Source organism: Neoarius graeffei, chromosome 7 (assembly GCF_027579695.1).
Source record: "Neoarius graeffei isolate fNeoGra1 chromosome 7, fNeoGra1.pri, whole genome shotgun sequence".
Taxonomy (NCBI): Eukaryota; Metazoa; Chordata; class Actinopteri; order Siluriformes; family Ariidae; genus Neoarius; species Neoarius graeffei.
In genome coordinates this window covers 5,247,864-5,274,862 of record NC_083575.1, presented here as the reverse complement: position 1 = coordinate 5,274,862, position 26,999 = coordinate 5,247,864, and the positions used below count along the sequence as shown (strand labels likewise).

The 26,999-nt window shown below is 42.0% G+C and overlaps 1 protein-coding gene across 1 annotated transcript; it reads left to right on the top strand.

Moving 5' to 3' along the window:
- The first annotated feature begins 1,143 nt into the window (after positions 1–1,143).
- Positions 1,144–26,002, top strand: fbln5 (fibulin 5). Its single transcript, XM_060925193.1, has 11 exons — positions 1,144–1,252; positions 1,524–1,578; positions 2,012–2,060; positions 2,684–2,992; positions 19,675–19,797; positions 20,171–20,287; positions 21,430–21,546; positions 21,822–21,944; positions 22,913–23,039; positions 23,132–23,327; positions 25,195–26,002. The coding sequence occupies exons 2-11, from the start codon at positions 1,525–1,527 to the stop codon at positions 25,354–25,356; spliced, it is 1,377 nt and encodes a 458-aa protein (XP_060781176.1). The 5' UTR covers positions 1,144–1,252; position 1,524; the 3' UTR covers positions 25,357–26,002.
- Positions 26,003–26,999: the final 997 nt, after the last annotated feature.

The window sequence follows — 26,999 nt, the reverse complement described above, 5'->3', positions numbered from 1 at the left end:
GTGTGACTAATTTTCGAGAACATCACCTCTGACAGTCGTGCATCTGCAGATGAAAAAAACACGTAATTTCATGGAATCTTCTGTGAGGAGGTGTTTATGTAATGTTTAGGGAAGGAGTCTCCAGTGTCAGCGCTTAGGGTTAAAGCTGTAACTTTAGACAGAGGAGTTTGCTGTATGTTGTTGTTTTTTTTTATTATCAACTTCAAGAGAGAAGGAAGAGGCACTGGTGAGGGAATGACTGTTTATAGCTGCTATAACATCAGTGAGAACAGGAACTACCCCGTTTCACAACAATAGATATAACTAGAAATGGATAAAATGTATAATGTGTCACTTTTTAAGAAGTAATGAAATTGTAATTGCAGCTTCACTTCAGTGTCACACTGGATTGTGTGTGTGTGTGTGTGTTGTTCCAGCACTTTTGCTCCAAGGAGGAGGGGCAGTCTGAGTTTGATGGAAGACAGCTGGGAGGTAAATCTGAGCCAAAACTATTAAACACCATTACAAGATGTGCACATACTCGTACACCATGCAAGTGGATGTATATATTTATATATATTTATATCCTTCCATCCATCCATCCATCCACAAATCATGAAGCTTCCAAAAGGACATGTAGAACCTTCAGTCTAGAATATTTAATGAGAGGTTCTCTCAGAGGAACAAACCAGAGAAGCTTTTCTGGGTTTCTGTTCTTTGCTCCTCAGGATTTCAGTCTCAGTTTTCGATCCTGCGACTCTGTGCACGTGGGCGTGGTTTAGAAGGAGGCGTGGGCTGCAAATCCAGTGTCTATTGGTCAGCTGAGGGGGAAAAAAGTCCAAACTCCAAGAAAAAAAAACGCACAATCCCTGGTTAAGCGTGGTGTCATTCCTGAAAGTGATCTTTTAAATCATTGGTCTTCACGTATCCTTTGTTCAGTGGTGTTTTGAAACCTGTAGCTGTGTTTGTTTGTCACTAATAAGAGCGCAGGATTCTCCTCTTTTACTGGCCGCGGTGCGCGTAAACGAAACCAGGTGCCGGAATTTGGCGCATTTTGCGCATTCAGGCGCTTAAACAGATCGGTGTGTGTGTGTGTGTGTGTGTGAGAGGGAGGGAGAGAGAGAGAGAGGAAGGGAGGAGGAGGAGGAGGTCGGTCCTCACTTTTCCCCTGCTGGGAGCGCACTCCTGTCTGTCCTGACCAGTGGGGACCAACCGCACCGACACTCACACACTTACTCAGAGGACGTGGCTGGAGCTCCAACAAACTCGAGAGGTTTGTTGTTTTTGGTGCTTTTTTTCTTCTTCTTCCAAACAGATATTTTGTTTGAATTCCATGATTGTGTCTCAGTTCCTTTTAAATCCATAAACGAATTTATTTCTGTCTTTATCCTAGAAATTCCACCTTCCTGCACCTCTCCTTCCTTTTACTTTTGTGCTTTCTGTATTTTGCTTTTCTTTAAATCTGTACAGTTCTCTATTCACCTGTGAGTTTCTAATCATTTTTAAAAAATTATTTTATTTATTTATTTATTTATTTTTTACAGAATGCTGACAGTGTTGGTATTGTTGCTCTGCTGCTTCCAGTCTGGGAAGAGTCAGGTCAGCCTTCTCAGTGTCCTCTGTTTGTGTTTCATGAACTACTATTATCGCACCATTTCTTCTTTCCTGCTTTGTGACTTATTTCTGGATGAAAACTCTGAATACTTGGCGTTTTCTGTCTATGCCAAAATTCCAAACTGCTTCAACTTTGTCTCGCTTGGCTGAATGTGGTTCAGCAGACTTTTCTCAAACAGCCCTATGCACGACTGCTCATCGTTTGTGTCCCGAATAAGCCATAAAGTCGACTCCAGTGCCACTGCATTTCCAGCTCCAGGTCCAGTTCTCAATGCTGAGATAAACAAGTTGCTCAATCCCATATTTTCACACTGATGAGATACGAAATTAAAGGAAACACCCACGACACATTGTGTAATTTCAGCTCTGTAAAATGTTTGCACGATTGTGGTTGACTTGTGTTGTTTTTTGTCCACAGAGGTGCACTGAGGGGTTCATGTACGACATTCGCTCCAGGCAGTGCATCGGTTAGTAGGTCAAAGATTAGAACTCAGTGTTTTCCAATCTGGTTCCTGGAATCCCCCTGAGCTGCATGTTTGATAGGTTGTGTGTCATAATGTTTTCCTGTTCGAACGTACTGCAACAGGCGGCACGGTGGTGTAGTGGTTAACGCTGTCGCCTCACAGCAAGAAGGTCCGGGTTCGAGCCCCGTGGCCGGCGAGGGCCTTTCTGTGCGGAGTTTGCATGTTGTCCGCGTGGGTTTCCTCCGGGTGCTCCGGTTTCCCCCACAGTCCAAAGACATGCAGGTTAGGTTAACTGGTGACTCTAAATTGAGCGTAGGTGTGAATGTGAGTGTGAATGGTTGTCTGTGTCTATGTGTCAGCCCTGTGATGACCTGGCGACTTGTCCAGGGTGTACCCCGCCTTTCGCCCGTAGTCAGCTGGGATAGGCTCCAGCTTGCTTGCGACCCTGTAGAACAGGATAAAGCGGCTAGAGATAATGAGATGAGATGAGACGTACTGCAACATTTCAGCCTCGTAAGGTGCGCTGGATTAGGGAAGACACTATAAAAGTGCAGACTAAAGGGAGAACCAGGACCAGGATGTGCTTATTTAATGTGATTCAACCAAGTGACGTGTTTTGTCTACAGACGTGGACGAGTGCCGTACGGTGCTGGGCGCGTGCCGTGGTGACATGCGGTGTGTCAATCAGAACGGAGGCTACCTCTGCATCCCCCAGAGCCTTTATTCTCAGCCGTACGCCAGAGCCGAGTCCCCGTCCTACACTGATCCACTGTACCCTGACACCTCACTGGGGTTTCCTGAGCAGTTTCCTCCTCCTCCTATCAGCCCCGCTGTTGGGTCCGGTCCAGGCCCTGGTCCGAGTTATCCCATAGTGGGCCGTTCCTCTGCCCCCTGCCTCCTCGGCTACACGCTTGGAGAAGATGGCAGCTGCGTTGGTAAGTCGGCTTTTCTTTTGTCTTTTGAATCACTTTCAGGCAGTTTTCACAGATTTCTAAGACCAGGCTTTGCACAACAAAGTCTCCTGCGTTTATCCATTGTGTTCCTGCATAGGAAGTTTTTCCTTCACGACCACAGTATTGAATTAACTCATAATGTGATCTATTATCTAGCACAGAGTAAATTCAGCTCATACAGTACATTGCTCAGTTGCCTGCTCGAGTGATGAATGAAAGGGCTTTGGTCTCGTGCAATGGTCAAATCATTTTTTATTTGTCTGGTTAATGATCAAAACACTTCTTGAAGCATGTATCTGTTATCCTTCATCTTTGCTTTATTTCTGTTTCAACACTGCACATTTTGCTGTGTAGGGTTATAACGAGGACTTTGTTAAGACTCTGTAAGTGTTTTGGTTTGTTTATTGGTAGCACGTTCCAGTCACTAACATTATTTACATCATCAAATAACCAAGAGTAGTGAAAGCATATTATAATGATGATAATAATAATTAAATAATATTGGCTGGCTTTTTTTGTGGTATATCAGATATATTCCATTCAGCTAGCATGATACTGAACGAGTCGAAGACGAGTATCTGATATACCACGAAAAAAAGCCATTATTATTATTATTATACGTTCATTTCAGGTGTTCAACGCATCTTTCTCTTTCAAAATTCTCTCAAAATCTTCTGTATTTAATGAAGCAAACCTGGCGGCCGTGTTTGTTTACAAATCTTCACAATCACTCTTTAGCGCGGAAGTTTTACGTCTGCGACGTGTGACGTCATGTTGTCTTACCAGCCATGCAATATCGTAAACCATATTCAAGTCAAGTCAACTTTATTGTCAGATATGCTATACATGCTCGACATACAGCACAGATGAAATATCAGTCCTCTCTGACCCACGGTGCAAACAGGCAATGCAATAAATAAAAATAGAATAATTGAAAAAAAACAACAATATAAACACCCTAGACAGGAACTAGACATAGACTAAACACTCAGACAAACAATATAAACAGTATAAATAAACAGTATAAACACTAATGGCGGCACGGTGGTGTAGTGGTTAGCGCTGTCGCCTCACAGCAAGAAGGTCCTGGGTTCGAGCCCCGTGGCCGGCGAGGGCCTTTCTGTGTGGAGTTTGCATGTTCTCCCCGTGTCCGCGTGGGTTTCCTCCGGGTGCTCCGGTTTCCCCCACAGTCCAAAGACATGCAGGTTAGGTTAACTGGTGACTCTAAATTGAGCGTAGGTGTGAATGTGAGTGTGAATGGTTGTCTGTGTCTATGTGTCAGCCCTGTGATGACCTGGCGACTTGTCCAGGGTGTACCCCGCCTTTCGCCCGTAGTCAGCTGGGATAGGCTCCAGCTTGCCTGCGACCCTGTCGAACAGGATAAAGCGGCTAGAGATAATGAGATGAGATGAGATACTAGATAAGAACAAGACATAGACTAAACACTCAGACAATATAAACAGTATAAACACTCTAGATATGAACTAGACGTAGACTAAACACTCTCTCACACACACACACACACAAATTGGTTCAAATATCCAAACAGTCAAGGGCACTTGAGGTATTCAACACTCATTATCCATTGGGTAGAGTGACGTAATACACATCGGATAAGCGATATGCTAACGATATTGCATGCTATCAAACCAAATGAATGAAACCCGCTAGAAGGGAATAGAACACGTGTTTTTATTCCATCGAAAAAGTGTCCTGTATGTGTAATGATATAAAATATTTAGCCTTTGATTTGCTTCCTCATTGCCATTCATGATGAAAATTCCACCAGTTAAGTCTCAAAGACATTGTGGACTTGAGTCACATGATCCACATTTGCTGCTCGCCTTTTATTCATGCGTTCATCCTTTTGTGGGAGCTGTCACTATAGAAACATTCGCATATCAGAACAAATTCGCTCCTGTCAGAGTTACTGGAATAGAAAATTAATCAACACCTTCTGACCAATCAGAATCCAGCTAAAGTCACCAGCTCTGTCGTGTTAAAGAAGGGAACCCGAATGCGATGTTCGTGTTTACATTTTTAAAGTGTAATTCCGATGTAATAGCAGCTTGAGTCATCTTTGAAGCTTGATCAGACGCCACGAGTGACGTTTGATCCTGCTCGGAAACATGTTTCGTCTGTACCTGTGTGCACTGATGTGGTGGCGTCTGATCTTTCCTCACTCTGCATTTTGATAAAGCGGTGCTGCAGTAATTGTAAGTTAGTGCAGATGTGGGAATGCGGCTTTGAGGTCTCTCTGGGTTGGATCCGGCTGCGCTGCGGTGTTTATTCAGTTCTCGCAGTGTTTTAGCGGCTCGTGTGTCTCTTGGGGTCGCAGACAGAGCAGATGCGATGAAACGCTGGGTTGTAATTTACTCATATCTGTGGGTCCGCGCTGAGGCAGGCTTTTAACTTAAAGACTTTAGCAGAGATTGAATTCCACAGAACTCTCTGGAAGTTTGATCTCTATCTATAACTAAAAGCTTGTATATCCGTTCGCAGCTTAAAATGAGGACCTGTCGTGATGTGAAAGAAGAAATTTACAGAGTAATTACATGTTCCCTTCTGGCTAATAATATTTTTTCTTTCACTCTGTGGGAGAATTCAAACGTTACTTCATGCTTTATGGCCTGGGATTGAAATAGAGCTCGTTGCTAATCTCACAGTTCAATGCACACGGTTCGGGAATGAAAATGAAAGGGTTTATCTCACAAACTTTTAAGGTGTATTTTTACATCATGTCTCCAGATTACTTTGGATAGTCATACCAGTCTCAAATATGTTCTCCATTTGTCTGCTTTAGTCCTTTAGGGTCACTTTTAGCCACAGAGAGAGGGAGAGGAAAAAAAAACCCCTGCATTCCCCTCAAATCACTGTAATCAGTGGAAAAAGCCACCAGATATTCAGAGCTCATTGAGCTCTTTGGGGCACTTGGAAAACCTCAACCATGATAGGAGGATATTTCGGCCTTGTTTGGGTAAGCCTCGAAAGATCCCACACTCAGACCTGCAGTATTTCAACATCTGGTTGCGCCTGCCAGCGATGAGGTCACAAGATGTTGAATGAGAGTTCCCATTGGCAGAAATCGAGTCGTTATGCCAGAGATGGAGTAATAGATGCTGTTACGGGCCAAAAATGTACCCCGGCTGCAAGCTTGACCTCACTCATCTAACAATCATGGCCTTGTATATACTGTAGGTGTGTATAAATGGAAAAACAGGGAAAGCCACTATGCGAACACTCATTTGTGGTTGACAGAAACACAAGAACACGTCAGTTGCAGGCTTCATGAATGTTTAATAGAGCACAGATATCTAGAAGTACCCAAATGTTTAACAAACTGACTCTACAACGAGCAAAATCTGGATAATGACCGACACTAATGATTTCGCTAGCTAGCGCATAGACGTTAAGTGTTTTAGAAATAATGTAAAGATCCGATGACAATGAAGACAAGGCAAAACGATCAGAAATGTCAACATTTCACTCAGATATGTTGTTAATTTATACAAAGAAAAGTATCTCTACCATTGGAATTTCACTGTAATCGCACTTAGCGTCAACGGCTAACCACATGGTCTGTGTGAAACATTCACACTGTTTACGCTGACACGGCAAATCTACTTTCAGGCTACATCCACACGACAACGGCAACGAGATTTTATTTAAAAAAATATCGCGTCCACATGGGCAACGGATCAGTAAAATATCAGGTACATATGGCAACGCAACGCTTGCTGAAAACGATGCAATACACATGCCACACCTCTACGTGCGCTGTAAGACGGTCCCATCGGAGACACCAGAACAATAGAAGAAGTAGGACGTATGCGCATAAACCCCTTCTTCTACCCGGCGTGAAGCACTCACAGGAACAAGCACACAACAACAAGAAGAAGATGGCTGCGACTACGCGAGGAAATCGTGCCTTCTGTGTGTACAAATTAGTTTTATTAGTGTGCATAGTTTTATATAACTTAATTTTCTTATCGTGTGTGAACATTTTGAAAAGCAGTCTTATCCAATAAAAAAAGAAATTCAAGAAATGGTTCAGTTACTTGTTTATTTAAAAGAAAAGCTGTATACAAAAGTGAATGCAATGCAGTGGTTCATACAAAACAGCGAGAGTGCTGCTTGTTCTAGTCATGTGGTTGTGACATCATCGTAAACAAATCCGTTCTACTCATCCAGACGACTTCGCAACGGTGCCGTTGCCAGATTTTTCCACTCTGGAACCCGTTCTCGTTTTGGGGCACCCAAAACGCCGGTGCCGTGTGGACGCCAGGCCGAAACGATAAACAATTTTATCAGATTCACCTGAATCCGTTGCCGTGTGGACAGCCTCTCAAACTCGGGAATGCGACAAGAGTGCACCGTTTATGTTGAATATTCTCAAAAGTCACAAACCCCGACTGAACGTAGCAAGAATCTGTCTTCACCACGTTTTGCCTCACATCTGTTGGTAATGAGGTGTGAGTGGAGCACAGAAGGTCAGTTCGTGTTTCATTCCTTCCCTTCATGTCAAGTCCTGATGTTAAGGTCATTGTGATTTTTGTATGTAGAATTTCTTTATGATGCAGACTTCATTCATTCGTCGTGTGAATTCCTTATCTGCGGATTCCTCCCGTTTCATTTCATCCACTGGGTTCCTCTCTCGTCCTGTGTCCATTAGATGATCTTCCCTTATCCGCTGGTTTCGTTTCTTATCCATTCGCTTCCCCTGTTATCCATTTGTTTGTCTCATTATCTAATGGATTATCTCTTTATTCCATTTCCATTAGCTCGTTTGGCTGATGCTTTTATCCAAAGCCACTTACAATTGGAAAAGGGTCTCATTCAACCATGGGAGCTTGGTGATGCTGGGATTTGAGCTCACAACTTTTTGATCTGTATTCCAAAGCCTTAACCACTGAGCCATCGTTTCCCTTCATGGTGAATCCAATCTTTTTTTTTCTCCACTTGTTCGCCCCATAATCCAGTGATCACTTATCCACTTTTATCCACCGATTTCTTCCTTTCCATCCGATTCTTCAATTTTCTACTAACTTTCTTCCTGATAGTCCATACACATAGGCTTCTTTTCATAGTCACTGGACTCTTTCCCTATTAACAAGCACCAAAAAAAAGGTCTCTCCTTTTGTCTGTTCATTTCATTCCCTGTCTCATATTTCGATTGGCTTGGCTGGCACCAAGTGTTATTCTCAGATTCATGATCTGTTCTAAGAAAATATGTTCTGTTCACCCTAATAATGGATACACTAGACCCATTTACATGTGTCTACTCTTATCCAAACACAGCACAATGACTCCTGCAGTCCTCTAAGCAAAGTCCTATTAAAATTACACAGTCTAGCTTGACTATTACTATCTCTAACCATTGCAAATGTGTTCCTTGACTGAACACACATATCAAAAGACTGTAAAGATTGCCTTGCTCTTTAACAGATTCTGGACGTTCATCCTTTAACCGCTAATCTTAATTTTAATCATAGCAAAATAAATTATGTCTGGAGAGAGATATGCTTGTTTTAGTCTTTGGCATGAGTCCTCTGCGTGTTTGCCCATATTGCCATAAATAGTAATGCACTGTCCTGTAGTTGAAAGCCAATGACTATATATTCCACAGTCACCTCTTTTAGATTTAGACTACGTTCTGATCTGCGTACAGAAAATTGGCCCTTTTCCCTTATCTGTCCCATAAGTTTGCCTCCTTTTGACTTCCCTGTTTGTCAGAATGACTTTGTCCAAATAAGGACAAAAAAAAAAATGGACATCATCTTTAACCCCTCCCCCCATCCAGCAGCCCCCCACCCCCTGTGGCACACGTGCGGCCCACATGCTGAACCCAGCATCTTCTAACCATGACTTGCTCTTAAGTGCAAGCAGGTGCTGGAACGCAGTCTGATGTCCTGGCACTAGAACCAGACCTCTCTACCCTGTCCGTTATCAACCACCACCAGTGCCTGAATAAACAGCAGAAACAATCTGGCGTTAACACTCGCCTTTCTTTAGATTTCTTTTTTTAAATAAGTGACTTCACTGTCTGAGAACCAAATATGCAGTTTCAGGTTGTTTCAGGGGTTTGTGATGCCCACATAAGGAAATATGTCAGAGTGCATTGACTCCCATTCCAATTTGTGGAGCTTATGAAAACATGCTGCATGAGTTTAAGATATATTAATCCATGGGAATTTGATAGAAACATAGTGAGGAATGTGGCCTGTGTGTTGGTGGATTAAGTCTGGGGACATTGATGTACACACCCTTTCTTTTCACGGCGACTTTTAAAATCAGGGGTTCTCAGACATGCAGCAGCCAATGACCCCCTTTAACTGTAATACAGATCTCATAGACTGTGAATTTGGATTTTAAACATCATCCAACAATTCCAAAATTCAACGAAAAAGTTAAATGCATACAATGATGGTTTACAGTCACTGATTGATAAACATGCTCCTTTGTCTAACAGGACTATAACTCTGAGATCGAGTTCTCCGTGGTATACTGAAGAGCTGCACAAAGCAAAGCATCTTTGCCCTAAGCTGGAACGCAAGTGGCGCCAGATGAGACTAGCAGTTGACCATCAGATATATTGAGAACAGTGTGCACATGTGAATAAGCTAATGCAACGTGCCAGGGTATCATATTATTCTGAGAAGATGGCAGATTGTGGCCATGACACTAGAAGTGTGTTCAGGATTGCGAAACATCATCTTGGAGATAAGAGCTCCAACATGGCTTCATCTCAGAGCGTACCAGCCAAGCAGCTACCAGACACATTTAGCAATTTCTTTACTCAAAAGATCGTGGACATTAGACAGGGACTGTCTTCTGCAGATACAGTAAATCCTCTAATACTGGCCTGTATTCCATTACTGGCCGGGACTCTAATATTGGCCGGTCTCGCTGTCGGAGGAGGTAAATAATGGCCGGACTCTAATACAGGCCGGGGCTATAACCAACGATGTTTCTGAGATCATAGTGGCCTTACACAATCGCTCCGATCTGAAAGACAATTGTGATCAGTGGCGCCGCCAGGCGTATGGCTGTACGCACTAGGCGTACCTTGGGGAGAGAGATATTTTTTTTTTAATTATAATTGTTACCTGAATGCTTTGGCAATGCAACATAATTTGAGAGAGAGAGAGAGAGAGAGACGTGTGTGTGCCGGCGCATTTGTGTGCTTCAGGAGTGGGCGGGGTGTGCGTGACCAAGAAAGCTCATTGGTCAATGCAGATATACTTTTCTTGCACCACTGAGATTCTCTCCAGTTTTGAGAAACGGAGACAGACAATCGTCAGTAGTCAGAGCTTGTGCGAGAATTTATTGAGAAGCGAGTCAAAAATGAGTAAACGAACCCTGAAACAAACGAGCTTGTTTCAGACTTTTACGAAAAAGTCCAAAAGCAGTGATCCAGGGGTGTCATCTGCTTGCCAGTCCTCTCCAGTATCAGCTAGTAACACGGCACCGGCAGCTTCCACTCCTCCGCAACCGAGCAGCAGTACGCTGCAGCTGGATGCTAGCTCAGTTCCTTTGAGGGAATTGCCTTCATCTACCTCTGAGTTTGAAACTAGCCATACATCCAGTGAATTTCATATAAGAACACCTACATCTCCCCATGTCCCTTACGATCAGAAGTAGATGGTTGCTCCACCTTGCTGACAAATGAGCCATCAGATAGCTTTACTAATGAGCCACGAGTCAGCCCGCTATAACTGACATCAGATTTATCAGACATAGGGAAACTTCAACCAGATGCCTTAAAATGTGCACCGGACTCTGTAAAGCTCAATGTCCTACAGAACCGCTTCAAACCAGACAGAGGGTGGGTGGCTCCTTCTACTCTGATTTTCGGTAAACTCAGAAAAATACCCGAGGAGTTTTTCAGCGAGTCTCTGTACCCCACGTTGCGCTACAGTGTGTGTCAGAGTCGTGCGTGCGGTAGTGCTGAGCAAGTTCACTAGATTCTAATCGAGGCTATAAAGAGTTTATTGTTTATTGTCGTGTGTAGTTCACACATGTTGTTCAAATATCAGCCTGTGTTCATGTAAGGCTATTGTTCAATTTCAAGTTAAAGTTCTATCGTTGTTTTGTGTATAAGCCTATAGATCGACTCTTCATAGAAACTGCAGCACGCAAGCGTTTTTTTTTTTTGGGGGGGGGGGGATTACACCGCTAGTGCGTACCTTACAGTTCAACCCTGCAGGCGCCCCTGATTGTGATTACCGGTAGGTCTGGTGGTAACCAGGCAACCAAGCATCAACCTATTTTATAGGTTCAAATAGACACAAAATCTCGTTTTTATTCATTCCACTGGTAGTCTGTTTTGCTCAAATAGAAATAGAGGCCTGCCTCTAATTCTGGCCTCCTTCCAATAATGGCCTGGACCAAGATGCACTTGAGTGAAATAAAGGCCCCGGCCTATATTAGAGGATTTACGGTACTACTGGTGATACCATTCTGGAACAGGAATTTGTGTATACTGGACCACGTTTGTCACAATTTACATCAGCTAATCAGGATGAATTCCGAGCTATCATTATGAAATTTGCTGACAAATCGTCCGAGTTAGAGCCCATCCCAACATGGTTGGTGAAGGCTTGTATATATATGAACTCCTTCCTTTGATCACAACCATTGTCAGTAAATCTCTGGATGCTGGCTACTGTAGGTGCATTTGGGTAATTGAGTGATCAATCTCATTAAATCTGAAGGTTAATAATTAAAATTGAATCAGTCTTATTTGAATCGTTTTCAGTGAATCATTTTCATTGAATCAGTCTCATATTATCATTAAATCACTCATGGAATCAGTCTCATTAATTAATACCATTAATTTTTGGTGCTTAATAATAAATTACCAAACAGCTAAATTATGGTATATTCCAAATTATTATGACCACTTACCATATTACATAAATCACAATTCTTTGGAATTCTTTGGAGATTGGGGACTTCAGAGATATTGGAACACAAATAAACACACAGTTTCAATAATAAATGAATTTATTATAACAAAGATAAAAATGGATAATAGCAGTTGAAATATATACAAACAGTGAGATGTGTGTGTGAGAGAGAGAGAGGCCTTGTGTGTGTGTGTGGTCTACACAAGAGAATTAGCTCTGGTAGCTAACTCCACGTCTGTTTGTGGGGGAGGAGTTGACCACATGGTAAGGCCTATGGCCTAGCAAAAGAAAGAAGCTAGCGTGGGATGCTAACTGAGGTGTGTTTGTGAGGCCAGGTGAGGCCTGTGACCACGTGTTCGTGTAGGCCTAGATTAACCTCGTGTGGCTAAGCTAAGACAAAGGAATGCTAGCTAAGGTGTGTTTGTGAGAGGTCACGTGTTTGTGTAGGCCTAGATTAGCCTTGTGTTTAGCTAAGGCAAAGGAAAGCTAGCTAAGGTGTGTTTGTGAGAGGCCACGTGTTTGTGTAGGCCTAGATTAGCCTTGTGTTTAGCTAAGGCAGAGGAAAGCTAGCTAAGGAGGGTGTGTCACCATGTGGGGTTTGAGAACAAAGGATTTAGCTCTGGTTGCTAGCTAAAGGTGTGTTTGTGTGTGTGGGGGAGGACCGCCACGTGTTAGAGACAAAAGATTAGCTCTGTGTAGCTAACTCCACGTGGTGGAGGCCTTGTGATCCCTTGAGACAATACAATTAGCCCTGGAGGCTAATGGAACAAAAGAATTAGCCGAGTGTTTAGCTAAGGTGTTTGTGAGGCCTGGTGAGCTAGCTTTGGTTGCTAATTAGACAAAGAATTAGCCGTATGTGGCTAGCTAAGGCCCAAGGATCCTACCTCGTGGAGTTAAGACAAAAGGTGTTAATAGGGAATTAAGAGAAGCATGCAAAGCCTATCTATTAAACAATTGAGAGATTAAAAAAAAAAAAATCAATTCAACATGCTGCGTGTCTATAGTGTAACAATTAAACGTGAGTTTAAATTCACACTACTTCAATAAAAGCTAATTCCTAAGACTAGGTTTTGCCCAAATGCCAAGTCTTACTCAGTATCTTGCCTCTAGCAAGATTATGAAGAGATGTTCCGAGACTTTGGAGTTTCGCCGTTGTGGAGGTCTCCGTGAATCGATTCCGTGGAGCAGAGAACTTCTTGATCCGACACGTGGTCGCTCGTGATGAAAAGAAAGTCTCTGATTAAATACTGTGCACAGCTTTTGAGTTAAAAAGGATCCAGTCGCTTCTTAACTTTAAAATAACTGCCTGGGCTACAGTAGTACGTACTTATAAGGAACAAATGAAAAACCGGTTGTAACTCAAGCTGAGTTTAAAATCGCGCGATCTTAGAGTCTACCGTGACCAAAGGTAAACAAAGAAAAGCGCAAAACTCTGATTCTTGCAAGAAAGAAAAGAAAAGACGCCTTTTTGGGTTTGCTCGCGGAGCGAGCGATTCCTCCTTGTGTCCATGTTGAATCACTGCGCCAAAAGAGGAGGAGCTAGGAGTTCCCGGGTTTCTTATGCTTTCATGGAGGATGTGACGTTGGTGATCCCGCCCCCGCGTGACACAGGTCAACGCGGAAGCTGGTGATGGGAGTTGTAGTCCTTAAAGGGACTGTTGTAGTTCTTAAACGGACTGTGTATTGTACCTACACTACATATCGAAGGACTTTAAGGTAGCAAGAATTAAACAATTTCTGATGAAACCTAGCTTGGACATTGAAAACTTTAAAAGCTACAGACCTGTATCAAACCTTCCCTTCATGTCTAAGGTCTTGGAGAAGGTAGTTGACTCTCGCATAGACATTCATTTGTCTGAGAATGATCTCCACGAAACCTTCAATCAGCTTACAAAAAATCCCATTCTACTGAAACGGCGTTGCTCAAGGTGCAGAATGATGTTCTTCTAGCTCTGGATAGTGGTCGTGTTACAGCATTGGTGTTGCTCGATCTTTCTGCAGCGTCCGACCCAATAGATCACAGGACACTACTCCAACGCTTTGAACATCACTTTGGCATTCAGGATTCAGCACTGTCTTGGGTTTCTTCATATTTGACTGAACGATATCAAACTGTTTCGATTGACGGAAATCTGTCCAAAAAGGTGTTGCTTGAGTATGGCGTACTGCAAGGTTCAGGAAACAGTCCCAAAAACTATGTGATGTACACTAAACCACTCGCTGATATTATCCGTAAACATAACCTGGGTCATCATTTCTACGCTGATGATACACAGCTGTATCTATTGTTTAAACCAGCTGACAGTATTTCCCAGCAAGAGGCCCTTGATAGGATTGAGAGGTGCTTGATTGATATCCAGTCTTGGATGATGCAAAACATACTGAAGCTAGTGATAAGACAGAGGTTATTGTTTTCGGTTCTAAACACAACTTGAACCTCCTGGATGGAGTCTCCGTAAACATTGGTGATTTAGTAGTCATGCCAACATCTCTGGTGAGGAATCTCGGTGTTGCATACGATTCTGCCATGTCAGTGGAACAACACATGTCAGTCAGCATACGCTCAGCTCAGGAACATTGGACATATCAGACGATATCTCACCAACGATGTAACACAAGCTCTAGTGAAAGGACTTATGTCCAGGTTAGATTATTGCAATGTACTCTTACACGGGCTTCCCAGGACCCTGATTCAGAAGATGCAAAGAGTTCAAAATGCAGCAGCCAGAGTCATCACGAGAACTTTGATGTATAGTCATATTATTCCTGTTCTCAAGGATTCACATCAGTTACCAATCCAGAGCCGCCTTGATTTTAAAGTGTTGATACATACGTATGAGGCTCTACATGACAAATTACCCACATATAGCCGTGACATGCTTACTGCATACGAGCCCAGTAGATCACTCAGATCAGAGATCATTCTCTCGCTAGTCAGGCCGCGTGTCAGGACTGCTATATTTGGTCACCGATGTTTCAGTTGGAGTGCTTCTAGTCTTTGGAACAATCTTCCATGCCAGACAAGAGACTCAGGATCAGTTGATATTTTTAAGCATTCTCTTAAAACTGGAACTGGAAACTCAAGATGGCCAGGAACCGGAAACTCAAGATGAAGGCATTGAATCTCGCTCTGCACTTTTTGCACTTTGCTGCCTTCTGTCTTCACTTAACCCTCTTCCAAATGACACATTTCCTGGTTAATGATCCCTCCTATGATCATATGGCTCCAGTTTGCTTTTATGTTGGGTTGAAACAGTGTAACGTCAGTCATCAGATCCCCAGACATGGTTTCTTCAAACTGTGAATTCAACTCTACAAAAATCATTCAGCAAGTTTCTCATCTCATCTCATCTCATCTCATCTCATCTCATCTCATCTCATCTCACCTCATCTCATCTCATCATCTCTAGCTGCTTTATCCTGTTCTACAGGGTCGCAGGCAGGCTGGAGCCTATCCCAGCTGACTACGGGCGAAAGGTGGGGTACACCCTGGACAAGTCGCCAGGTCATCACAGGGCTGACACATAGACACAGGCAACCATTCACACTCACATTCACACCTCAGCAAGTTTCTCCTTGGAGAAAATGTATCTAGTTGGTATTCACCCTAATCCCAGACCCTCCTTAAATCCTGGGAGGAGTCATTCAGTAAGATGTTTGTACCTCGACGTCAGGAGCTTAATCGGTAAGATCAAGGAATTTCAAACGCTCACTACTGAAGCTGATCTAATAAGTCTAACTGAGACATGGCTAAGACCTGAAATCTTAGATTGTGAACTCCTCCCTGGAGCTGATTTTACTATACATAGGCATGACAGAGCTAACACAATTGGTGTAGGAATTATGCTTGCAGTCAGAAACACCATTGCAAGTATCTGACGGAAAGCTCTCGAAAGCAATGCCGAAATTTTGGCCTGTCACTTGCGTCCTGAGTCAAAAAGGAAACTCTTAACTATAGTATTTTACAGACCTCCAAATTCAGATTTGGCTTATATCAAGGAGTTCAAGAATTCAATGCTTCTTGCTTCTAAAGCCAAGTTTGACCAGCTAATTATATGCAGAGATTTCAACCTTCCCCATATCGACTGGACAACCGGGACAGCAACTACAAGCGATGCAATTCATAATTACATTTTCTGTGGCAGTTGGTATACTTTCCAACCAGGATCAACAACACACTCGATTTAATTATCACCAACATCCCAGATAAGGTGAAGAAACTTGAAGGTTTCAAAGATATCTTAAACACAGATCATAAAATTTTAAGTTTTGAACTTGATTTGAACATTACAAGAAAGTGTCAAGTCAAGCGTTCTGTTTACAAGTTCAAGAAAGCCAATTGGTCAGGCCTTAAAGAACTACTCTTACACATCCTCTGGGACTTGGCCTTTGTTCCCAATGATGTTAATGAATCGCTTAGCATTTGGAGTGACTTGTTCACCTCTGCTGTACCGTAAATGAACACATTCCAAAATGTACAAGGCGTGATGTAACTGACCATCTGTGGCTTGATAAAGAACTTCGAACACTTAAGAAACAGTCAAAGGAAGAAGGCACTAACGACAAAATCCTCTAGTAACAGCGAGAAATTCAAACTTCTCAGACACAAAACAAATGATCTCAAGGAAAAAGAAAGATTACACCAACAAGCTTAGAGATTCCGCGTTTGAGAATCTGAAGCACTTCTGGTCATTTGTAAAAACGTCCACTAAGATCAATCAAGAGCCCGCTTTTCTTAATACTTGGACGGCCAAGTATTTGTTAAGGACAGTGTGGAGAAGGCGAACGTTTTGAATCGATTCTTTCACTCTGTATTTAGCCTGCCTAATCCGCATCCACCTACCGTACCTTCAACCTGTGGAAATTCTGATGGCATCTCTGGTATCCAGTTGACAGTGGCCGAAGTAGCTGAAGTACTACGCAACTTGGACCCCAATAAAGCATGTGACCCTGATGGGATGCCTAGTAGACTTCTTTCAAACATTGCAGACGAAGTTGCCCCTTTGCTGTGTAGATTGTTTCATCTCTGTCTTTCATTTGGAGTCATGCCTGCAAATTGGAAACTTGCCAACATTACGCCTGTCTACAAGAAGGACGATTCAATTTTGCCACCCAACTAGAATAGAATAGAAAAGAATGCCTTTATTGTCACTGCACAAATGTACAACGAAATTTAGTTCATCATAGAAGAGCAAAGCCACTGTGTATGTGCGTGCCGCCACTCTTGGGCACTTCAGCCCAAGGCCGTCTCATGTTAACCTAACTGCATGTCTTTGAACTACAGGCCAATCTCCCTACTTGGTATAGTCTCCAAGATACTTAAGTGGTGTGTCTTTAACCGTTGCTATCAACATCTTACAGCCCAGTTGTACCAACTTCAACATGGCTTCCTTAAAGGAAGATCTACCACAACTCCTAGAGGTCTATCATGACATAGTGAACTCTGTTGCTGGCGGTAAAGAGGTCAATGCTATTTTCCTCGACTTATCCAAAGCTTTTGATAAGGTATCTCACAATTTGCTATTGCTAAAATTGGAACTGTGTGGCATCAATGGATCACTGCTTTCTTGGTTTTGAAGCTATCTTACTGACAGGCAACAAAGAGTTGTCATAGATGGCTGCTATTCTGATTGACTTCCTGTGACATCCGGCGTGCCACAGGGGTCAATCCTTGGCCCACTTACGTTCCTTGTGTATGTCAGTGATGCTCCTGAGTACATCTGTTCCAACTCAACCATCGCTCTTTTTGCAGATGACTTTAAACTCACCTCATCTCATCTCATCTCATCATCTCTAGCCGCTTTATCCTGTTCTACAGGGTCGCAGGCAAGCTGGAGCCTATCCCAGCTGACTACGGGCGAAAGGCGGGGTACACCCTGGACAAGTCACCAGGTCATCACAGGGCTGACTCTAAACTGTACCAGCCTGATGCTGAGAATCTTCTTCAAAGTGACCTTGATTGTCTTCTCAAGTGGAGTCAGGACTGGCCAATGGACTTCAGTGCAACCAAATGTAAAGTGCTGCACATTTCCAAGAAGAAAACTCCATGTACTAGCTGGAATTACACCCTTGACGGTCGATGGCTTGAATGTGTGACATCCGTCACTGACCTTGAAATTACAGTGTCTAACGACATGCCCTGGTCAAGGCACATAGAGGACACTGTTGCAAAAGCTAATAAGACTCTTGGTCTCCTTAAAAGAGTTTGCTGGGACGTGCAGGACTCCACCATTAGAAAGCTCCTCTACTATGTGCTAGTTCGACCAAAGCTTGAATATATTAGCAGTTTGTGGTTGCCCTATACGACCAAGCACCATGCACTCTTGGAGAATGTTCAGAGAAGAGCAATGAAGTTTATATTAAACTATCCCCAGAACATGACTTATAATGAGAGATTGATTAAATTTAACTTATTGCCTTTAGAATGTCGTAGGAAAATATCTGATTTATTACTTTTTTCAAATCCAGAAAGGGCCTCATTTCTATTGATGTCAAGACTTATTTTGATATGTTTGAGCCACGATATAGAATGCCTAACTATGATCCCAGTAATTACAATTTTATAAATCTACATAAACAGGACTACTATAGGAATTCGTATTTTATCAGAACTGCTGAATTATGGAATTTGTTACCATCTAGTATTAAAACATTTAATTTACCTAGTTTATTTAAGATCACTCTAATTAATACTTGTGTACTGAAGCGAGAGAAACGTACAGTCCAGGTTAGAATCTAGAATTTAGTCATATATATATTTTTCTATTTTAAGTAAAATTCTGAGAACGTGTAACCCATTGCACGTCGGTGCCCGCTTACACTTTCTCAGTGTGATAATGTGTCCACAAATGATTTTTTTTGTATTCATTGTCATTATTGCTTTTATTTATGTTAATGTATTCCTAAAGTTTTTCTGTAGTTTTAGATTGTCTGTCTTATCTTTTATTAAGTAGGGGTTAGGTCACAATTGGGACGAGAGTCTTGTTCCTTTCCTCTGTCACACCCTTCTCTTTACTTTATCAATTTATTATGTGCAAGTGTTAAATTGTTATTTTAGTTCGTTAGTATCGTGTTGTATGATTTTGTGACGAATTCATTAAACTAAACTAAAACTCACTTGTTTACGTTATATTATGACCGTGTCTGAATATAATCTAATCAGGTTTTAATGTTAATTATATGCTATGTTTTATACAATTTGATTTTAATTCTGTTTTTTGTTTAATTCTGTGTTTCTACATACATTTTATTGTTAAGCGCTTTTGAACATGCTTGATGTATGAAAAGAGTGCTATAATAAATGCATACAATAATATATTGGTTATTTATTGATGCCATACTGCTTTTTAATCCTGAACTTTCCACTGACAGAACACATTACATCCAAGTATACATGAATAGAGTTACTGAGGTTCAAATTAAACCCATTCAATTCAAGTGACCAGTCAAATACACTGATATCGATAAGGCTGGGTTGTGATTTCTACCACTGTAACAAAATAAAAACAAAGTCAACCCCAGCTATGCTTCACAGAAACTTGGAGGTCCTCAAACAACCACTGTATTAATCCATACCTGCGTTCCCATATGCTTTCTTTTCGAGCCATTACAATAGCTATGCCAAGTTTCCAAATTACCAATATGTCAGTGTTATACCACTAAAGCATGCTTGTGCCTGGATGAAAACAGACCCCATGCTGTTTAATCTTTATAATTCACTTTCTCTCTGTTCTTTTCTTTTTGTTTCTTTTCCAGATATTGATGAGTGTGAGGCACGGTCTCATCAATGTAATCCCACACAGGTGTGTATAAACACGGCGGGGGGTTACTCCTGCACCTGCACCGAGGGTTACTGGCTGGTGGCTGGACAGTGCCAGGGTGAGTACCTGACCCTGGACAGTCAACTTCGCCAGATCATTCTGGCGGTATTTCTATTTCTGCAGCAGTTCCTAAGAAGGATTTGTGCACTGCTGAAAAAAACCCACACAAATGGACCTTGCTCAATGGATTAGTGCCCAGATTTCTGTTTGTTTGAAGTCTCATTCTTCATCTGGTGAATATTTACACCATGTAGGCACATCACTAAACAAATAAAGATTTGCTAAAAAGCAAAAACTAAACAAAGAAAATAGCGTTTCCGAAAAAGAAGTTCAAGATTTCCAAACAACCCATAAATGTTTCAGATTTTATATTAACTCTAGATCTGCTTTTATGACATCACATCTGTATTTCATGTGTCTCTTTTCATCAGATATTGATGAATGCCGCTACGGATACTGCCAGCAGCTCTGTGCAAACCTACCGGGCTCTTATTCCTGCTCTTGCAGCCCAGGATTCAACCTGAATACTGACAGTAGAACCTGTGAAGGTACAGGCGCACACTCTCTTCTCACACAATTAAACCCCCCCCCCCCCCACACACACACACACACACACACACACATACAGTCTTGTATCACTATTTTTATGGGGTATTTCCGTTGCCTTGTGTATTTCTGTAGCTAAATAATGTTATGCTACATTTTAACCCTAACCTAAACCCCAAGAACCTTAAACTCAATATACCTAACTCTAACCTCATCCTCTGTAACCTCAAAATTAACCTTACAAACCTCAACTTTTACCTCAGAAATCTACACTTTTACCTTAGTTACCTTAACTTTTACTTAAGCAACCCTAACGTTTGCCTCAGTAACGTTAAACTTTACCTCAGTAACCCTCACCTTTACCTCAATATTATTTACCTCAGTAAACATAACCTTTGCCTCTGTAAGCCTAACCTTTTCTTCAGTAATTTAACCTTTGCTTCAGTAACCCTAAACCTTACCTCTGTAACCGTAACCTTTACCTCTATAACCTGAATCTTTGCCTCAGTAACCTTAACCTTTACCTCAGTAGCCTTAAACTTTACCTCAGTAACCTCAACTTTTACCTCAGGAACCCCCAATTTTTACCTCAGTAACTTCAACCTTTGCTTCACTACATTTAACCTTTACCTGAGTAATGTAAACCTTTAAGCTTAAACTTTGCCTCAGTAAATTTAACATTTACCTCAGAAACCCTCACCTTTATTTTAGTATTATTTGCCTTAGTAAACATAACATGTGCCTCAGTAACATTAACCTTTGCCTCACTAACCCTAACCTTTACCTCAGTAATCTCAACTTTTACCTCAGGAACCCAAACTTTTACCTCATTAAGCTAAACTTTTACTTCAGTACATTTAACCTTTACCTTAGTAATGTAAACATTTACCCCAGTAAGCTTAAACTTTATCTCGGTACCGTAAGTTTAACCTTTACCTCAGTGAACTTAATGCTTACTTCAGTAACCTTAACTTTTACCTCAATAACTCACCTCAGTAACTATAAAATTTCAATCAGTAGCCCTCGGTCTTACCTTAACTTAAATGCCCAAATGTCGATTTGAACATCTGACTATAAACTTGATGATGTTGGTCTGAAATAATATTTGGATTGGAACTAAAATGAACGTTGTCTGTGTCTGCAGATATAGACGAGTGTGGGACTAACCCCTGCACTCATGGATGTCTGAACTCGTACGGCTCATTCATGTGCAGCTGTGATGAAGGCTTCGAGCTCGCCTCCGACGGAACTACCTGCATCGGTGAACAGAGGAGGAAGCGGTGAAAAGCAGGGCAAAGGAAGCGAAAGGAAAAGAGGAGAAGTGATAAATAACAAGAGGAGGCGAGATAAATGGAATGAAAAATAATGAGATAGAGGAAAATATTCAAAGGGGAAGAGCAGGAGCACTGACAGATGGCTTAGAGTTTTAGAGAGAGTGAGAGAAGACAGACATTGAGAGGGAAAAAAATTCTCAAATGTGTGTGTTTACTGTGTGCGCGTGTGTGTGTTTCTCATGTTTTCTCCTCTGTTTGTCAGATGTGGATGAATGCAGTTTCTCAGACTTCCTGTGTCAGCACACATGTATAAACACTCCGGGCTCATTTGCGTGCACGTGTCCACCTGGTTACTACGTCTTCGAGGATGGCCGGAGCTGCGAAGGTAATGTCTACATTTTTAGAGCTGTATGATGAAATTTGTTGGATCAGTTATAGATATTCTTTGATGAATGCTAAATATTTATTTATGGAGCTGACAAAATTGGTACATGTAGATCAGAAATTGCTAAAATAACATGAAAGTATGGTATAGCACTTTATTTGGACCAAATTCTGTAAATATTTGTCATCATTGTGCAAGCATTGCATTCACCCTGTTGAACTTTTCCACATTTTGTCGTCTTATAACCTTGAAATGAAATGGACTTCATTGGGATTTTATCATGAGCCTCCACAAAATAGCCCATCATATTGTTGCAGGGGAGCAAAATCAACAAACTCTACAAAATGTTTTTATAAATTGAAATTGCCTAAAAGTATTTACCCCTACCCCTCATTGCTGTGAAACTCCAAAAATGAGTTCTGGTTGCCATCAAAAGTCATATCATCAATTAAATGGAATTGACCTGTTATAAAAGTGTCATGTGATCTCAATATAAATACACCAACTCAGATTGTGTTAGAGAACATACCGGTACAAACCTCATGAAGACCAAGAAACAATTAAAACAAGTCCAGGACAAAGTTTTGGAAAAATATCAATCATTGTTTGGTTCGAAAATAACTTTGAACATCCGTAGAGCGACATTAAATTCATGATTAAAAATGGAAATAATATGGCATAACCACTACAGTCCACCAAAATTCTGTGACCAGTTAAAGACAGGGAAGCAACCAAGAGGCCAAGGGTAACGTTCAACCTGATGCTACTGCCACCATGCTTCACTTGGTGATGAGCAGATTAGTTTAGTGGATTGGGAGGTGAATACTTATTAGTTTACAAATAATTTTTCTATCTGTTTATTATATTCTCTGATATATAATTTCTGATGATGATGATAATAATGATGAATTATGATCAGTGTTGACCTCGCTGCTCCCTAACTAACTGTTGTGTGTTTGATTTCAAAGACCTCAATGAATGTGAGTCTGGTAACAACACGTGTACAACAGCACAAGTGTGTTTCAATTTCCAGGGAGGGTACACATGCCTGGACCCCCTCATGTGTGAACTGCCATATATCGAGCTCAGTGACAAGTGAGTCACACAGCATTTCAATCCATTTCATAATCATCACATTGGTCCTGGTAAAGTAAAATAATCGCCCCATGTCTGTCTATCTGTCTCAGTCAGTGCATGTGTTCGGCGGAGAACCCCGCCTGTCGAGACAGGCCCTTCACTATTCTGTACCGCCACATGGACCTGTCCTCTGGACGTAGTGTCCCTGCTGATATTTTTCAGATGCAGGCCACCACGCGCTACCCTGGGGCTTTCTACATCTTCCAGATCAAATCTGGCAACGAGGGCCGTGAATTTTACATGCGGGTGAGTGGAACTGGAGGTCAGGTGACGACTCACAAAATCTACAGTGAAATGCAGTAATTTATGTGTAGGAGGTACACGGAGTTTCAGCAGAAGTCCTTCATCAGCTGAAAAAACACGAGGAAAAAGAAATGTCCTGGCGATCTCGAAATTATGATGAATATTAGATGCTGAATATCTCTTGACCCTGATTTTTAAATAGCATTCACATAAATCATCAGTTATTCATTCCTCTGTGTGTCTGGTTAGTTAGGGCCCGAGCACCATAGGTGCAAGGACTTTATTGGATTGCAAGGATTATTATTTATTATTTTGAGGTGTACCACATTTTGAGGTGGTGCCCAGAATGACTCTCTGGTACAGCGCAATCATCTGGCAGCAGAAAGAGTGGCTTTTTGACCCATCTCAGCTTATCAAAAAAGAACACTTTTTTAATTGTCGTGTTGTGTTAATCTGGTAATATCGCTGGAGCTGTGACTGTACCGTAGGTGCGAGGGCCCATCATCGCCGCTTGTGGCTGTTATTTCTTTGAAGCTCTTTTCTTTCATGCTTTTGAAATTACTTTACATTCGTTTATTGAAATCAGTTCAACCCCAAAACGTCAAACAGAACAGGGTTTTTTTTTTTTTAATTTAAAATCTGTTCTTCACATGAATGGGCCATTGCAACTTTTGGCTTAGAACTATACGAGAAACACTTTGCTTTCACAGTTGATGTCTATTTTCACCACTTTGCACTGTATTTGAAAATTTTGCACTGTATTACAGTCCACAATAATTACTGTAGTGCCTTGATTATTCTTCTTCTACATTAGATGTTGAAAATTACAAAATTTTCACAAGATACCATTATCTGAGCTACAGGTTTAAACCAATACCTGATACTAAATCAATACTAATGTTGTCATAGTAACTGATACCATTGACATTAAATGCATAGCAAAATATATGAATATAATTACTGGAGTTGCACAGATATGATGCTGAGTGTTCGTCTAGAGTCAATACTAGACTGAATGACGAATCAGCATCAGATTGAACTTGACCTGATTTCTGACATCATTTTTAATCCCTGTCAAGGTGTGTGATGTCTAACTGTTAACTGAGTCGGCTCAGTGAAATCTCCAATCCATCCATCCATTATCTGTAGCTGCTTATCCTGTTCGACAGGGTCACAGGCAAGCTGGAGACTACCCCAGCTGACTACAGGCGAAAGGTGGGGTACACCCTGGACAAGTCGCCAGGTCATCACAGGGCTGACACATAGACACAGACAACCATTCACACTCACATTCACACCTACGCTCAATTTAGAGTCACCAGTTAACCTAACCTGCATGTCTTTGGACTGTGGGGGAAACCGGAGCACCCGGAGGAAACCCACGTGGACACAGGGAGGACACGCAAACTCCGCACAGAAAGGCCCTTGTCGGCCGCTGGGCTCGAACCCGGACCTTCTTGCTGTGAGGCAACAGTGCTAACCACTACTACACCGTGCTGCCCGAAATCTCTAATCACATAACGTAAAATAAATGAAGATGAAATCTTCCAAAATAGTACTTGAGTAGAGTAACAAAGTACAATTATTTATAGGTATTTTACCCTCCTGCATATGGTGTAATTAGATACATGTATCTGGTGTAAAAGACCTGCTGAAGTCCACAGCGCTGCTGCTGTGATGATAGCTCTTGCAGCAGTGTTGTGTAGACAGTAGAGGGAGGTCTAAGCCTGTTACAGAAATTGCTCAGCTTTTTTTCCCCTTCATTTTCAAAACCTGGTTTGTCTGTTCCAGTGGTATAGATCACATTTTCAGCAGCTCCAGTCATATGTGATGTTTGCTTTGTATTTAACTCTCTCTTTCTTTTCAACAGCAAACAAGCAACGTCAGCGCTACGCTGGTCCTGGCTAGGCCGATCAAAGGACCGAGGACAGTCGTTCTGGACCTAGAAATGGTCACAGTCAACAACGTCATCAACTTCCGAGGCAGTTCCATCATCCGCCTCACAATATTCGTCTCTGAACACCCCTTCTGAGACTCTGCACATGACCTCTGACCTTTCACCATTCCATCATTCCATCATGGACTTCCTGTGACCACATTACCCATCAGGCAGCTGTGTTTGTTCATGTGGGTCAATGTTTTGCCATTTTTGACTGTTTTACAATTATGACCACGCTTTTAGATCATTTAAAAAAAAATTCTGTAATAGGACTAACGTTGCACCGGAGAGGTGTTTTTTTTTATAAATTCTGCATCTTGGAAAAGGAAGTTAATAAAAAAAAAGGCTGCCCTTGTATTGTCCACTTTCACTCTCACGCGTCCAGTCAGAAGGATATTTATGGCTTTTTCCTTGTTCGTGTGGTTCTTTGTGTCTTTTTTTTTCCCTCTTTGGCAATCATTTCCAGAAATAACACAAACTGCTCAAACTGTTTCCTCATCCTTCAACAGTTTTTTGTTGTTGTTGTTGTTGTTTTTCTTTTCTGCCACAGCAGCTATCTCCAAACCCTAAACAAACTGTGAAAGCAACTTTACATGTAACTTCCATATAGTTTGTGTTATTTCAGCTCTGTCATGTCATGCGTCCCCTGGATTATCTGTTGTCTTTGTTTTTTTTTTGTTATTTGTTGGTGTAAAAAGAGAGCCTGGTCAGGTGAATAAAAATAAACATGACCTGAAAACATGTGGGATTTAATGTGATTCAGTCAGACTGGAAGTAATCCAGAATCTTAAAATGAAATCGGACCCTGAACCATAACTGCTAAAAATAAATAGGGTACCAATGCACGCATTGTTTATAATGCCAGTCCATTCTCCTGTGTTCACAAGAAGAGCTGTTTTGATTCCTTTATTATTATTATTATTATTATTGGGTGGCACGGTGGTGTAGTGGTTAGCGCTGTCGCCTCACAGCAAGAAGGTCCGGGTTCGAGCCCCGGGGCCGGCGAGGGCCTTTCTGTGCGGAGTTTGCATGTTCTCCCCGTGTCCGCGTGGGTTTCCTCCGGGTGCTCCGGTTTCCCCCACAGTCCAAAGACATGCAGGTTAGGTTAACTGGTGACTCTAAATTGAGCGTAGGTGTGAATGTGAGTGTGAATGGTTGTCTGTGTCTATGTGTCAGGCCTGTGATGACCTGGCGACTTGTCCAGGGTGTACCCCGCCTTTCGCCCGTAGTCAGCTGGGATAGGCTCCAGCTCGCCTGCGACCCTGTAGAACAGGATAAAGCGGCTAGAGATAATGAGATGAGATGAGACTATGGCCCAATCCCAATTCTAATTTCTACCCCTACCCCTCCCCTTTCCCCTCCCCCTTCCCCTTGGCCCTTCCCCTTGAAACTGAGCTACAAGGGATAGGGCTTGAAATTCAACCATTACGTATTGGGATAGCCCTTCAACGATCGCATACGTCATCGCGTACCTCCGTCAGCGTTTACGTTAGCAAAACGCGACCAAATGCGTCATTGGCTGCGACCAGCCGCTACAGTCAGAGCCAGAGATCTCTGCTGGCAGGGTGTGATTTGTTAACTAACACCACTGAATGGGATATCTTTGGCGCTTCGTGCACCACATCCGACAGAATGAGGTGTCAGAACACTCATGTAAACAATAAAAGCGAGAATAACAGAACAAAACGTACACAGTCAAGCAACCGAAAACAATACTCACTCCCAAAGCTTTTTAG

Excerpts from the sequence above, each read along its gene's own strand:
- fbln5 (XM_060925193.1), top strand. The coding sequence starts at position 1,525 with ATGCTGACAGTGTTGGTATTGTTGCTCTGCTGCTTCCAGTCTGGGAAG. Across the intron at positions 2,061-2,683 it reads TCGCTCCAGGCAGTGCATCG|ACGTGGACGAGTGCCGTACG; the intron begins GTTAGTAGGTCA and ends TTTTGTCTACAG. Across the intron at positions 21,547-21,821 it reads CGACGGAACTACCTGCATCG|ATGTGGATGAATGCAGTTTC; the intron begins GTGAACAGAGGA and ends TCTGTTTGTCAG.